General features: G+C 41.2%; 1 protein-coding gene across 2 annotated transcripts in view; it reads left to right on the forward strand.

The window, feature by feature from the left end:
* Grem2 (gremlin 2, DAN family BMP antagonist) overlaps positions 1–14386 on the forward strand; it is a 97718-nt gene extending 83332 nt beyond the window's left edge. For both annotated transcript variants that reach the window (XM_013520576.1, XM_005374827.2), the window contains one exon: positions 11435–14386. In XM_013520576.1, the coding sequence (XP_013376030.1) occupies positions 11435–11942 (508 nt within the window). In that variant the 3' untranslated portion in view covers positions 11943–14386. The remainder of the gene's footprint in view (positions 1–11434) is intronic.
* The last annotated feature ends 1700 nt before the right edge of the window (positions 14387–16086 follow it).

Raw genomic sequence — 16086 nt, forward strand, 5'->3', positions numbered from 1 at the left:
CTGATGCGGTTTTCCACTGGAGAGAACTATTAAGTTAGACATGTTGGAAAAAGATTGTTTGAGAAACAAAGAAGCAAACAAACCCTCTTAGAAGAACTATAGGGAACTTCAAATCCAGGCACCAACTTGGCACTTGCCTTAGTTTATTCAGTATTTCAGGATGATTTAGTTTGAGTATTTCTCTTATGGTCCAGAGACTGTTAAGAAGTTTAAATGTCCATACAGATAGAGATATAAAGTAGATGAGTGACTGCCTGGGGCTGGGAGAGTTGGGGAGTGGCTACTGATGGATTTGGAGTCTCTTGTGAGCAAGCAAAGAGCATGGGGTTGTATGCCTTAAAGAGGTGAATTGTATGATATGTTTACTACATTTCAATAAATAAAATAAAACAGGTATAGAGGTAGAGGTCCGTGGTAGCACTTGTGCTCAGTCAAACCCTGGGTTTAATCTTTAGCACCAAAAGAAAAGAAAAAGAAAGAAAGAAAACACTTTTTATTTTCCCGTTATTTCACTTACCTCACTCAGAGTATACCCTTAAGTATTTGAAAAACGAAATGAATTAGGGGTTATCGGGAATGTTGCAAAGAATAATATACAGGATTATTCATTACACATTTTCCCATCTTCCCCCACTGCAAACTTACTCCCCAACCCCTGCCCTGCCATACCTGAAACTCCTCCATCAAGTACATCTATCCATCTACGTCTGTCCGGGGAACACTTTCCACACTCAGCCTCACCTGACTCTCGGCAGTCTTTGCTGCCGGAGTTTTACCCTTAGCCCAGTTATCTTCTTACTGTATCTGCAAATGATAATACCAGCCCTGATACCATCATCATCCAACTGGCTGAAGCCAGTATCTAGAATTTCCCCTCTTGTGTTCCTTCAATCACTTCAAGAAGATATAGCCAAAATATCTAAAATGTTCTCTTATTTTCTATCCCTATTATTTGTTAATTCACACCAAAATAACTTCTATCATAGATTACTCTAAGATCCAATTACCAACTCCCTTATCTCCAGGGTTATTGCCAATTTTATTAATCTTTTTAATTTCATTCCTGGGACGAAGTCAGTATTTTATTTCTCTTTGTATCTCAAACTGTAGTGAAGTGCATAGAGTGTGTAGACTGACTGACTGACTGAATGAATGGATGAATGAATGAGTGAATATCACTTTAATACAAGTACTTTCTATTACGGACTCAAATGGGAAGTGCTTTGGGTATTGCTATTCATTTTTAATATGTTTTCAACACTTTTGCCTTCACTTTTTCCATCACTCCATATCCATTGGCATGTTTTAAATCTCCTGGTTGTCTCTCATTATGTTTGTTTTCTTTGGTTAAGAGCCTTGAATTTGCCCTCTAATTTGTCTGAATTCAGCATCAGTTGTCAATAGGAGCTAACTTGGAAAAGGCAGAGAGCCTAAGACTTCACACCAACTGAACTAGACTTCTTGTTTCAATTAAATTACTTAATATGGGATTTTCCAGTCCTCTCTGGACCCATTAGTCAACACAGTGTTTTTGAAAAACTGACAGGAAAGAGAGGTTGCAGAATTTAAGAGACATGAGTGAGTGAATCAGAGAAGGATGAAGCCTCAGGTCTTTCCTCACAACATGTACATGTGGACATAGGACTTTTATGTATTATAGAAGTCAAGATGACTTATTCTTGCCCAGCAGTAGTGAACAATATAATATTCTAAATGTTTTAAAGTATTGCTTTCTAACCATTTTGATCTCTAAGTCTGTATAACTTCTCTTATACTTTTGAGTTGACATCTAAAGTTTGCAGTGATGTCATTTAAAGAATATCACAAATTGGATGTGGCAAAATAAAGTCCTTCTTAATGTTTCTAGAGGGATCCAAATAGCATAGCTATTTGGTGCATGCTATTACATATGTTTAAAAATATATGTAGAAATGCTTTTTAAAGGAAAATTTACAATACAGTGGTACCTTGGTTCATGAACTTAATTCTTTCCACAATTCTGGTCACAAACCAATTTGAATGAGAACTGAATCAAACCATTTGCCCATAAAGTCAACATTGAACCTAACCGTGGAATTTGATTCAGTTCTTATCCAATTCAGTAACCAGAGTCATGCAAAGAATTAAGTTCATGAACCAAGGTAGCAATGTATTTTTTTCTCCTTGCACTCATATTTTATTCTAATTTTCCTAGTATACTTTATATTTGAAAGTCTTTTTTTTTATTCTGTTATTCTTTTCTGTAACAAAAACTATGCTTGTAAATTTAAGTTTTTGTCTGTGTCCCATAAAGTTGAAAATATTCAAATTTTCCATGTGATTGATTATCCATTAGAATAAATAACAGTATTTGATCAAAATAGCATAAATATGTTATAAATGTGGCTAAATAATTACTATATACAGAAACCTAAATTTCAATGACTTATCTGCTTAAGGAGATGCCCTAAAATGTCGAGATACTTTGTAATGTCTGTTTTATTGAATGAATACTATTTATTTCTAGGAAGAAGAATAAGTACAAGCAACACACCGTGAAAATAGAGCCTGGCGAGGGGGGAGCAACCCGTTCAGTGGTGAAGAGGCAGAAGGGAAGGTTCAAAGGGTTAGGGAGGATCATATACTTGACCCACGGTGTAGGTACCTTTACAAGCGGATCTCTTAGAAAAGAGGGAAAAGATGGGGAATGAAGATATTAATATTGATTCCTCTGAAGCTACCCTTGGAAAACCTGTGTGTAACTATCAGGATTACACATATTCCCCTCCAAAGACCATTTTTCAAGAGAGCTGCTGTACTCGTTAAAATAAGAGAAAACAAAGAACATGAGGTCAGTGGTCCAAGGGACAAAGAGGAATAGACAGCATTTTACAATAAAAGGAAGATAGGAAATTGTGAAAATAATTTATTACATTTTTTTCAAATGTCCCATTTTAAGAGTTATGTTTGCTTCTGATTTTGATGGCTAGATATATATTAAATCATTGAGATTAAAGGTAAACAAGGTACCAGTGCTATGAAAAGTTAACCCAGTCTCAAGTTCTTGTTTACAATTTTTAAACATAACTTTTTAGAAAAATACATGTGCCAATGTAGGTAAAATCCAGTCAATCATCAGTCTTTCATTCATACACTAAGAAATATTCAAAACTATTCTCTGGACCCACAATAGGTCACTATGGAAACAAATACTACCCTTTATTTCCAGTGAAGTCCATTCATGTAAGAGAGGAAATCTGCAGACAGTGGTTACACAGTGTCTATTGGTTTTAACAGAGCAGTTAGTATATGACAGAAATAAAGCATTGAACTCTGGCTGATTTCCCAAGGAAATAATATTCCAATGAAACCCCAGTGGTTAACAGCGGTCAGAGAGACAATGTATGAGGCAAAAGAAATATCTGTGCCAATATTTGGAGACGGAAAACACTTTTGCATGGGTAGAACACATTGTTTAGTAGATTGCAAATGTAAGGGGTAAGGTGATGGGCTACTTTGGGACGGGCCAAAGAGGGGACAAAGATCACAGAAAGTTTAGGCACTTTGAATTTGTAAATAATGGGATTTTTAAAGGGTTTAACTTAAAGGAATAATAGAAACAAAGCCAAGTGTTAGAATGTTCATTGTCATAGGAGTCTGAAAGATGGTCTGAGGGCGTGTGAGCTGCAGGCAAGGAAGCCAGTGAAGAGATACTGTAAGAATCAGGTGATGAGAACCTAAACAAAAACAATAACAGTGGGATTTAGAAGTGAGGCATGGAAGACAATGAGGTTTTCTTGAAAAATTTAATATGTGGAAAGAAAAGTCAATAATATCTCCAATAAGGAAAAACAATTTAAACATGAAAGAGTTAACTTACAAATGGAAGAACAGAGGTATGCAATTCCAGGGTTGGTTAATTCAGTGTCTTAACAACATAAACCAGGATGCATTTGCTTTCCATTTTGTTTTGTACACCGTGTGCACGACAAATACCTGACTTTCATCCCATGGAGGCACCTCATGGAGATTGCCACAGCCTCAGGCATCAAATCCCCAACCAAAAGCTAAGAGTAAGAATGTAAGAATGTTTCCTAATATTCTTGGGAAAAAAAGGCTTTCCCCGGAGACTGTACCACGCATCTTACTCAGCACACTTGAATCAATGCCCGAGCTGAGGTCAGCCATATGCAAAGAGAGTATGATAATCAATTGGCTTGGAGCAACCAACTTTCCACTCCATGGTAGGCTCCCCCCAGATTCTAAGCTTTTTTCGCTAAAAGTAAAGGATAAATGTTGTGCTGTGGGAACTGTCAGAGGAGGCGTAGGGGAGTGGGAAAATATGATAAAGCTTGAAATATACAGAATTTGAAGTGCCACAGGACATTTGGGGAATATTTCATAGAGCTGGGTCTGAAAGTCATAACCAGAGTAAAGTCATAGGCATGGATGAAATTCTTAGGAATGTCAGGAATAAAGATAGAATTATGGGAAAATGTTTGGGGGAACTCCAGCCTTTCAGTGGAAAGCAGAGAAAGAAAAATCAAGAAAGGATATTGAAAGACTGAAAAGAAAGAAGAAATACAATCGAGTGAAATCTAGAGGAAGTGAAAAAGATGGCACCCGTTTGTCTGGAACTATACAGGAGTTACCATTTCTAGGAAGTACGATATAACAAGCAAAACAAAGCAAGTTGAAGTAAGAGTGAACAAGAGAAGCTGATAGAGCACATGGATAGGATGTTTTTTATTTTGCTCAAAGCATCTTAGACAGGCCTAATTTTTATGTATACACAGATAGAAAATCGGTACTGTGTTCCCAGGGAAGTGAAATTCTGCTATATTAGTCCTCCTGGAGCACACAGCACCATCCCAGGCTGGGTGGAGGAAGGAAGGTTCTGGAGTCTGGAATCACTGCAGCACCCCTGGTTCCTCAGGCAGCAGTTTAAAATCTATTTGGAAAAAGAAGGAGGAGGAGGAGGAGATAAGAGGAAGAGGAAGAGGAAGAGGAAGAAAAACAGGAAGAAATTAAGAACTGCCTGATAGCTACAGAGAACAATGTCCTAGCTATAAGATCCGAATGAGTCACTCCTAATTTCTTTCTTCTTTTTAAACAAAACTCGTGGTTGTTTTTGCTGAGAGTTCTTGGATTCTGACTTAATTTCAGTCCCACATGCCTCATAATAGCAACTGGGTATGGGGAGCGACAAGTTCCCTTAACACCATTTTACAGGAGGCAATCCAGAGCAGCCTGGAAATGAGTCATGAAGGGTCATAGCATGGGGCAGTCGGGTCTCTGAAACCACATTCTCTTTCCCATCCCCAAGCAGACATGGCCTCGAGAGAGGCAACCCACTGATACGAACTCGACAGCTACCAAAGAGTTTTTCCACCCATTTCCTTCCTGGCTATGATGCTCTGCTGCCATTCTGCCTCGGAGTTACATGTCCTACCCTGAACTTACCCAAGGGTTTCTTCAAAGATTAGGCACTTTGATTACAAATTCCCAAATAATACACTTGCTATCCAGAAGAAGTCAAAGTACATAATGACAGTATCATTTCTTTTTTTGGTTGAAAAAATCTTTTTTCAAAACATAATTTTTCCAGATGAAATTAAACTTCTCCTGGAACAAAATGATAGTCAATGTTCCACTCAGTCAAAATTACTTGGAAAAGCAAATGAATCCATTTGGACTTCAGCCTTCTGAGTCATGTGGGGTGCCCTGATATTTCTGCTTTAAGATTGCTAGCCACTTCCTATTCTTTTCATGATGCTGCAGAAGATTCATAGTTAGTACTTCTGATTTTTTTCCCTAATATTGGAATTTCTTTCACTTCAAATAAGTTGCAATCATTTCTTTTCAGACTTAGAACCACTGCAGTGGAACCTAAGGTACCATTCCCTGTGATCAGAAAGATGCAGATTAAAGTAGTAAGAATGTGATTTCTGCCTTTCAGATACCAGCAAGTAATAAATCTGGTAACACCAAGTATTAGCCAGTACGTGCAGCAGCAGGGACTCACATCTTACCCAGGAGAAAGAATTCTAGTGTGAGGCATTGGAAAACAACTTGGCAAAACTGAGTCAAGTTCAAATTGTACATATCCTATGACCCAGCATTTCCATTTCTCAGTGTCTCTACTAGAAAAACTTTAACAGATGGGCATAAATAAACACACACAGAACTGCTCAGTGCAGTACTGTTGACAACAGTGAAAAAAGTAGAGGCAATCCACCTATTCCTCAGTAAGATGAATGAATAAGCAGTGCTTTAATACTCACCAGTGGAGATGAATAGACTTCTGCAAACATCCATGTGTATAAAAATCTCAAATGTGTAATTAAAAATGCAAAAAAATGTAGAGTGTGATCCTATTTATGGAGAGTGTTTTGTACACACAAAAACTCATCCATAAAACATCATATATATATATATTTACACACACATATATATATATGATAAAGCTTGAAATATACAGAATTTGAAGTGCCGCAGGACATTTGGGGAATATTTCATAGAGCTGGGTCTGAAAGTCATAACCAGAGTAAAGTCATAGGCATGGATGAAATTCTTAGGAATGTGAGGAATAAAGAGATAGAATTATAGGAAAATGTTTACATATATATTATGTTTATATATATATTATACAGGGTAAATATGGGAAATATCAATATTGCTTTCATCTTGGTGATGAATATATAAGGCTATGTTTCCTGGATTGCTTTATGTTTGAACTGTTTCAGAGTTTGAAACTTCTAAATTGAACGACAGCTACTTTTTCTGGCAAAAGAGTTCATCCCTAAAGGGAAGGCAACAACTGAATTGGATAGGAAATTTTGGAGTAGGACTTGGCTACGTTTTTCAGGGAAAAGCCAGATAGTAAATATTTTCCACTTTGTGGGCATTATGGTCACTGTCTCCGCTATTCATTCTTCCCTTATAGCACAAAACAGCCATCCACTAGGAGTAAATGAATGGGCGTGGCAGTGTTCCAGTACAATTTCATTTGCAAAAGCAACCTCAGGTTGGATTTGGCTTGTGTGCCATAGTTTGCCTCAGTTTACAGTTGCCAGGGAGGTAAGTGGTTTTGCAGATAAGCAATCATAGGCTATGAGGATGATCATGAGGCCTTGAAAACCCCACATGTGTCTCTAGAGAGTTAGCTGGGGAGTTAAATCACTACCCTGTCAGCCTAAAAATCAAAATCACACATAAAATACCTTTAGCTGTTGAGGCTGTGGCAGGAGAAAACTCACAAAAATAATTCTTGATGTTTAACATTGTTGGGGGTTTTGGCTTAGATGTTTTTGTTTGGTTTTGAGTCTGTTTTCACTTGGGTGGTGGGAGCAAGTTTATCTCACATGCACCTATGAGTATTTAGCCCTGAATGATTTCCTTCAACCATCTAAGGATGTGCTAGAACCCTTGGGTTACAGAATATTTTCAGTCCCCATCCCATTTACCACTCCTACACAGCTCAGCTCTGTCATACACTGACCTCTGAAAATCTCAACAAGGTCACACTGGAAGTGAGTTCAGGAACTTCATGGCACCCAGGAGCTGTGATCTTTTCTCAATTGCATACACCTGTCGGGATGGCCGACCAGCACTGATATATCCTTTCCTAGAAATGAGAAAGCTTTCCTGGTCCATTGTAGAGCTCCTCTTCAGGTCTTCATGTGTCTAGTAAGGGCTGAGAGAGGAGTGTTGTGACTTTTTAGCTGCCTACATACTTGACTTCTTTGGCCTGGACAGACCTTGTTCTGGTATCTACAAAGGCCAGGCTTAAGGGCGTTCACTTAAGAGGAAAATCCTTCCACTACTTCTCTTTTTGCACAATCAACCTTGGCCAACACAGTCTGCTTAGGCCATCAGCATTTACAGTCCTGGCACCCCTTGCAAACTGACAACAATGTCAGGCCAGAAAGATGGTTAATAAAACCAACAGGATTTATTTACGAGCTTCTTCTGATACAAGCCAAACACAAGATGTGAAAGTAAAATGAAGTATCCTCGCGCTGTCATTCCTGGCAGTCGTGGCAACATTCCTGAGAGGTTAATTGTGTGCCAGCCATTTCTCCAAATAGCGAAGAGGTTCGGGACAGAGCAGGACTCTGAAGTGATAAACTCAAGTCCAGGGAGTCTGTGTGTGCTGGGAGGTTGGCTAAGTGAAGAGAGGCAGGCACATTCCTCCAGGGAAGCCAGCACACGTAAGGGCCAGCAATGCCACTGGCCACAGCTGACTTAACTGCCTGAAGTAAAGAGGACTCATCGTACCAGTTACAAAGCATCTCTTCCCTGCTTACCTGCTGTTGAAAGGTGCAATCCTTGGTGAGCTTATTGTTGCTGTGGGTGAAGGACAAAAGAAATAAGCTGTGAGGCAGGAGAGGGAGAAGAGCCTGACTGGGGCCCTGTCACCTGGATGTCATCCAAATCTCTTCCTTGTCCTGAAAACTGGAGGTTTGCTCTTATTGCCAGGTTCCTGTGAGACATGACTTTTAGAGATGCACGCCACATGTTCTGAAACTGATTTAAAGCACTCAAATAATGCATGCGTTGATCACCACATCTGATGCTGCTGACACGAAGAGTTTTTGTCCCAAATTGATTTGAACATGTTTGAGCTCTGCTCTAACCTGTTGAACCAGAGTGTGCCATCTTGTATGAGGCTGCAGTGGGAACTACGAGCTGAGGACCAGGAAGGACTCACAAACTCTTGGTTGTGTTTATTCAGAATGTTAATAGTGTCAGAATTATTAAAATGGGACTAAAATATTTTTAAGGGTCTTCTGAGGTCACAATCCTTCTACAGATATAATAAACTGAGGACACTGAGCAAATCCAATACTCAGTGCTGTTCATGGGTCTGTTGGAATCATGGTCACTTTTTTGCGACACTTCATGTGTGGAACAAAGGAGGTGTCAGAAAAACCCTTTAAAAACTGGGCCTTAAATTTTCAGTAATTGTGTTGGACAGAGGTTTTTACAGGAAGGGGGAGGGGAAAGAGATGGAGGAAGAAGAGGCAGAGAACAGGAGGGAAAAAGGAGAAAGTGGAAGAGGAAAAAGAGGAGTGAGAAGAGAACAAAGAGAAGGAGGGGAGAAAGTAGAGGAAGAGAGAAAAAAGAGAAAAATATTTCCCCCTCTCTGTCCTTGTTTTTTAATGCCTTTTTCCCAGTGTCATCCACATTACCCAACTCCCATGCTTTTGACAGCATAAGTGCCTGGAAGAATCCTATTTGGATTTTAGAGGACTCATTTAATTGTTTCTTCCTAGGCTCCTCCTGCTCCTTCTCCAAGTGCAAGCCATGCTTTTTCCTTGTAACTTCACATTCCTTGGAGCCACAAGTGCTAGTGTTAGCTTTCCCTTACTGCAGCAAATTACCTGAGATAATCAATTTAGAAAGAGGAAACATTTATTTTGGCTCCAGTCTTGGAGGTTTCAGTTCATGGGTGGTTGGCCCCGTTGCTTCTGGGTCTACTAGGAGAGCAGAAGATCAAGGCAGGAGTGTGTGACAAGGAAGCTGCTCACCCCCTGCTAGATGGGAACCAGAGAAAAAGAGAGAGAAAGGGAGGGGAGTCCAACACTCTCTTTCAAGAGTACCCCCTTGATGACTAAGTCCCCCTGTTAGGCTCCACCCCTTAAAGTTTTTACCACCTTCCAACAATGCCAAGCCAGGGACCAAGTCTTTAGCACCTAGGACTTTGGGGGCATTTAAGATCCAAAGAATATCAGGGAGATACTGGAATTCAGAAAGCCTATCACAGTGCTCACTCTTGAATTAATACTTCACAGAAAGTTGATGTGCAAAGCCTCTTGCTGCTTTGACCTAGACTAGCAACAGTGACACCAAAAATAATCTAGCATAGCTATGCCACACTCATGGGCTTCCCAGAGTCCAGAGCTGGGATCCTTGGATTCAAATATTTCAAATGGTTTTGTGAGCTTGAGCCTGTCATTGCCTCAGTTTCTCCATCTATAAATGAAAGTAACAGGGCTTATCTCATGGAACTCTGATGACCAACCCTATTCCACTGAAATATGTGTATTCATGCCTGATGAGTTTTGAGGACCAATAAATATTAGCAACTGTAATGTTAATATCTCTACTACCTTAGAATTTGAAGAATTTCTTATAATTAGCATTAAATTTTCAGTCATTTCTATATGATTATTTCTAGCAAATGCAATATAACTGATGCATAGTATATTATATAACCAAATAATGATATTTTATTGATATGCCTATTTGAGAGTGTGCATGCTAAGGAAGTGGAATTCGTGTAGTTTTTTCTATGAGTAGTAAAATACAGAGAATGAATGAAGGGGACAAAATGATGCTGCTGATGATGATAAGGGTCATGCTGGCAGTTACAGTTGCAAAATGACATGGGAGTCATCTCTTTTCCTAAGTATCACTGGTGCTTGATTATTCATGAAAATGTAAAAATTAAAAATGTGACTTGAACTGTGAAGTCCGTCTTTCACTTCAGTCGGAATTTGATTTTCCTCTAACAAGACGTGTTTTAGGTGGCATTCTCTCTAATTCCCATTTCTGTTGAACTGATGTCATAATCTCCTAATATCCAGAACTGGGGAAAACCCTTTGCAATGGCATTAGACAATTTTAATGTGGCCTTGGAGATTTCTTAATTCACATCTGGGAATTGCTTTCCACTATAGGATTCTAGTTTAGGATTCGTTGGAGTGAGCTGAACTGCTATGGGAAGATGTTAAATGTGGAGTGCTATTTACCCTTTAAGTCTAATAATAAGCAGAGATGAAATTATTAGATTTCTTAGGCATGTGCATTTCTATCTTTGGTGCACATTCTTAAAAACCTTGTGAACTTTCCATTTACTTTTAATTTATTAATTTTTCTAAGCCCATCTGTATCTAGTGGTTACTTTTGATGGCCCAGAGGTGGGTGCCAGGTACCAAATCCTAGGTCCCTCCTCAGTGGTTATTGCAAACCTGGCCAAATGACCCGTATTCTGTGGGTCTCAATTCACTTTACCATGAAGAGGACACTAGTACTACTGCACCTGAGGGTCAAAAGAAATGTGCATGAAAATCCCATTAGGCCTGGACTGGCCTGTATTAGAACACAATACTTGTTAAGTCGTACATAACCTTTACTGGTACTTCTTCCAACGGGCCTTGCTTTAATTTCTTTTCCTGTTAATTGTTCGAATTGTATGTTTTCTAACAGTGTTATGAATTGCTCCCTGACCTCTCTGCCTTCTGGGCGCTATTTAGGGTAGCGTCATAACTGTCGCCAAGTGTACAATTTAATCCTTTCTCACTTCTGCTGCTCCCAGGCATTCGGCAGTCAGCCAGCCCCACCTGACTGCGCCTCCTAATGAAACCAAAACGCGTTAAAAGGGAGCGGTGGACGCTGCGCTCCGTCGCCCTCCCCACCCACCCACTGACTCTCTGCGCTCTCGTTGCAGGATGTTCTGGAAGCTTTCTCTCTCCTTCTTCCTGCTGGCCTTGCTGGTGAAAGTGGCTGAAGCCCGAAAGAACCGGCCGGCGGGCGCCATCCCCTCTCCTTACAAGGACGGCAGCAGCAACAACTCGGAGAGATGGCAGCACCAGATCAAAGAGGTGCTGGCCTCCAGCCAGGAGGCGCTGGTGGTGACCGAGCGCAAGTACCTCAAGAGTGACTGGTGCAAGACGCAGCCGCTGCGGCAGACGGTGAGCGAGGAGGGCTGCCGCAGCCGCACGATCCTCAACCGCTTCTGCTACGGCCAGTGCAACTCCTTCTACATCCCGCGGCACGTGAAGAAGGAGGAGGAGTCCTTCCAGTCCTGCGCCTTCTGCAAGCCCCAGCGTGTCACCTCGGTCCTCGTGGAGCTCGAGTGCCCCGGGCTCGACCCGCCCTTCCGACTCAAAAAGATCCAGAAGGTGAAGCAGTGCCGGTGCATGTCCGTGAACCTGAGCGACTCCGACAAGCAGTGAGCTCCCGCCGGACGCAGCTCAGCCCTGCGCGCCGGGAGCTGGGGCTCGCCGCCGCCGCCGCGTCCTCTGAGCTGTCTGGCGTCCCCCCCGCAGCCGGCACGTCGCTCGGGGCTGACGGTGTCCTTGCCCCGAACGTGGACCCCAAGTGGAGCTTGGCCGAGTGTTCCTGACCGCCTTGGGGCCCCACCTGCGCGTCCAAACCTGGCCGTGGCTCAGGCGCCATGGAAGATGCTAGGACCCCAGCACCACCCCGCGCAGTCAGACAGGACTCTCCTTCCGGCGATGCTCTGCCAAGCCGGCCTGGATGCTTCCACCGTGTGGAAGCGAGTATTTCTCTGGCCTCGCTTGACATTCAGCTCGCTTCTTCCCGTGGGATGGAGGCATCGCCCTTGTGAGGAGCCCCTCAAACTTCCCCTGCTGGTCCCTGGACCTCTGGGAGGTGGGGCGCATTCATTCTTGAGACTTCAGCGCTGCCCGGGGCTGCTGCTGAGATGCTGATGTGGACAACGTCCATAAAAGGGGTGTCCGTGGGCGGGAGTCGCCTAACAAACCTGACAGCGAGAAGACACCGTGAGCCACTTGGGTCCTCACTCTCTCTCTCGGCAGGCCACGCCCTCCTCACCTGCAAACACCTCCACCTCTTCTTCCTTCCTCCCCCATCCGTCTCCACCTGTGGACTCAAGATGAACTCTGGTGTGCATGCTATTATCGCTGCAGTTAGAATATTATCACACACAAGGTCTCTATATTAACGCTGGTTTTATAATTGACCTATATTGTAAAGAACTGTCGTTTTTTTTAAAAGTATTCTAGATCTATCCATGTATTGTTTCACGTGTTTTGACCCTGGCTTTGCAGGATCCTTCTGAGTAGGGTGGAGCGTGGGTGACGATCTGCCCAGAAAGTATTGTACTCAGAAGTACTGCCTGGCCAGTAATTCACTGCCGTGCACCTATTATAGATTGGGTAGGGAGATGGAGGGAAGTCGTGATTTTACTTTGAATATTGCATCACTGAAGGTACTAAAAGCATTGCAGCACATGTAGAAATTGGGTTGGGATGAATGAGTGCGGGGAGGGAGATTTACTGGGAAGTTTTTAATGCAAACCCCTTATAATATTTAGTGTGCATATGTGGGGGGAGGTGGTACTGCTTTTACTGCCATGATACTAAGAAAAACACCATTTACTGTTCAAATAAGAGATATTTAAGAATATAAGGAATCAGGTCACTTTGTGATGCAGGAGGAAATAAAAGATAACTATATAGAAAATAGTAATCTAGTTGAACAGTCCTAGAGAAAGTAACTAGTATCCTTTCCAAAGGATAGACTTTAAAAACCTTGAGCAAACATTAGGTCACCTTTCATTACGCTAATGGATCGTTGAAGTTCCTGTATTGTAGTCCCTTGGTATAAGGAAGTTGACATAATTTATTTTCCTGCAAAATTATGCCCACTTTGAGTCCCTTTGCTAAGCTGACTCAGCAAGGCATCCTGTGAGGGATGGTGGTGAGGTCTAGTAAATGTGAGTGAGATGTCACTGGTAGGAGTCCACATACTCTTAGAAACCTTTCTCCGGCAATTTCCAAGCAAGTGCTCCTGCCCACGGGGTTGGTTCCCTAGTAAATGAGAGAGATCCTCTACAAGCTGCTCTAGGGACTGAGCTTCCTGACACTACACAGTCCGAGCAGATCTAGAGTCTGTCACCTGGAGAGCGGGGATGGGGGTGAGGTGTGGCATGTTGGTAATTATTTCCTGCTGCTGTACTGCATGTTTTATATTTTTGTTACTTCTTTACTACCATTTAAAAGAGAACCTGAGCACAGTCTGTACTCTTGTGAAGGGAATCTTGGCTTCAGAAATGCATATATACAACCTGAAATTAGAAAGCAGAAATGAAAAAAAAAAAAATCACTGAGGGCTGGAACGTGAGGATGGAGACAAGTACAGAGGGTATACAAGGTCAGAATGGATTTTTACATTTAGCAGAAAACTTCAAGTCAGGCTCAGTGCAGAACAAGCAGCAGAAAAGCTGTGAAGGAAGGAAATCCATGTGTTCCTAACGGAAGTTGACGGAGGAAGGAGAGTGGGAAGGCAGGGGAGGAGTCTCTGACTCAACTGCAAGGTCAGCCCTATCATTCTATTAACACACAACCCACATAGATAGGGGAAGGATTGAGCTAGGTACTCACAGAATACAAGCCTGAGCCCTCTCTTGGAACCCAGTCGTGGGTGTAGCAACGAAAGCAATATGATATGCTGCAGGGTGAAGCTCCTTTGGGGGGTTATTGTATGTATAAAGTTTACCTTATAATGGCTCAAAATGTATTTAATTGTTTTCTGTTTTGTTTATAAATGAAAAATCTATAAGTATAATGTAATTATTTTATAGGTATACTATTAAATTATAGAACAAATAAAGATACTCTAGGATTATATGTGATCCTGGTGTGCTGTGCCATAAAAGTGGAATTCTAAACTTGTTTCAGTGGGTGGCAAAGGAGTTCTGTGTGTTCAGAGGGCGTCTATCCAGCCACAGTGAGTTCAACCCTGGCCCCCATCACATGATCTCCTGGGGGGCCTGACATCGCCAAGGAGAATCAGAATCAGATGTTGAAAGAGAGGAGGTGGTGGGTGCGGCTTTTAGTCCTGGTTTGGGAAGCATCCTGCTTCTACCTTATTCCCCACCAGCTGAAGACAGAACTTTCTCACTGTGTTCTCTGGATAGGAAATACTGGGTGAAGAGGCCCGGAGAAACTGCAGCAAGCAGAAGCCCGCTGTAAGCCTCCTCTTCCCTTTCGCAGCCAATACGCTGCTCTGTCTCCTGCGCAGGCTAGAAACCGGCATGAGTTTTGTTCATTTTCACACTTCTCACGGGTTTTGATGTTTCTTAATTTAAACACTTCTTAGTTTCACAGTGTTGCTATTTTTCTACTAATCAAACTGTCTGCCCCTCGAGAAACTCAATGATCAATAAAAAGTAAAATCCTTAATAAAACTGCACATGGTTGATTCACTGTATGAAATCTGAAAGAATGAAATTCAACTTACTGAGAAATAATTCATCTTACTTTATTAAATGGGATCAAATATTCTGCTTTGGCTTAACGTATTCCAGTTTGCTTGGCTGGCTGATTTTAAAGTCATGAAGTCAATGAAAATGAATTTTTGCTGCTAAGTGAACAACTTAGAATGTATTCCTAGAAAGTTCATTAATAATTGATCAATCACTATTGATTACAAATGTCTGCCTGAGAGATGAAAATAAGAGCAAATCAAAAACAATGCTATTAAAACTTGCTGATCATCAGGTTATCTTTAGAATACTCCTGAACCTCTGCCTTGCCTCAGTCCTCTTTTAGTTTCTTGGGAACTACTTCTTAAGCACAGCAGGCTATCCATCCACTTTACCAAAAGCAAAATATGGAAAACTCCTGTTTTGTAGTTAGGGCTGTATCCACGGATGTTTCTGGGTTGCTAGCTTCTCTGGTATTTAGTCTAGAAAATGCAATAAAACAAATAAAATCAGGGAATTCATTATGATAATAGCCTCTGAGTCCTAAGATCCCTATCTGGCCTACCTTTCTTTGTCTACTTTTTTAAATGGATGGAGGATTGAACCCAGAGCCTTTGTACTGAACTTCTTTATTATTTCATTTCATTTTTGAGACTGCTAAATGGCTAAATGGCTGAAATTGAACTCGAGATCTTTCTTTCTTGGGCTCCAAGAGTTCTGATATTATAGCTATGCACCCTTGTACCAGGCTCCTTCAGCTATAGATAGATGATAGATAGATAGACAGATAGATAGATAAATGATAGATAGATAGATAGACGGACAGATAGATAGATAGATAGATTAATACCTAGAGATTTTAGTGGGAGAGACAGGAAAAATATGTCTGTTCTACCTTATTGGGAGTCAGAAGTTTCCTGAATGTTTATAAGGTTAATCACCCACTCTAAGGTATATAGTGTAGATGCCTACCAAAGCATCCAACATACTTGTCCCATATTTCTCAACTGGCCCTATTATATCATATCAATCATAAGGTAGATCAGTGTAGTGTTTTACAGAATGTCCATATAATCCAGGTATTTTTAATTTATATTTTGACACAGGATAATAAAATCTTAAATAGG

This window comes from Chinchilla lanigera, unplaced genomic scaffold, assembly GCF_000276665.1.
Source record: "Chinchilla lanigera isolate Chin_1 unplaced genomic scaffold, ChiLan1.0 scaffold00005, whole genome shotgun sequence".
In the NCBI taxonomy this organism is placed as follows: Eukaryota; Metazoa; Chordata; class Mammalia; order Rodentia; family Chinchillidae; genus Chinchilla; species Chinchilla lanigera.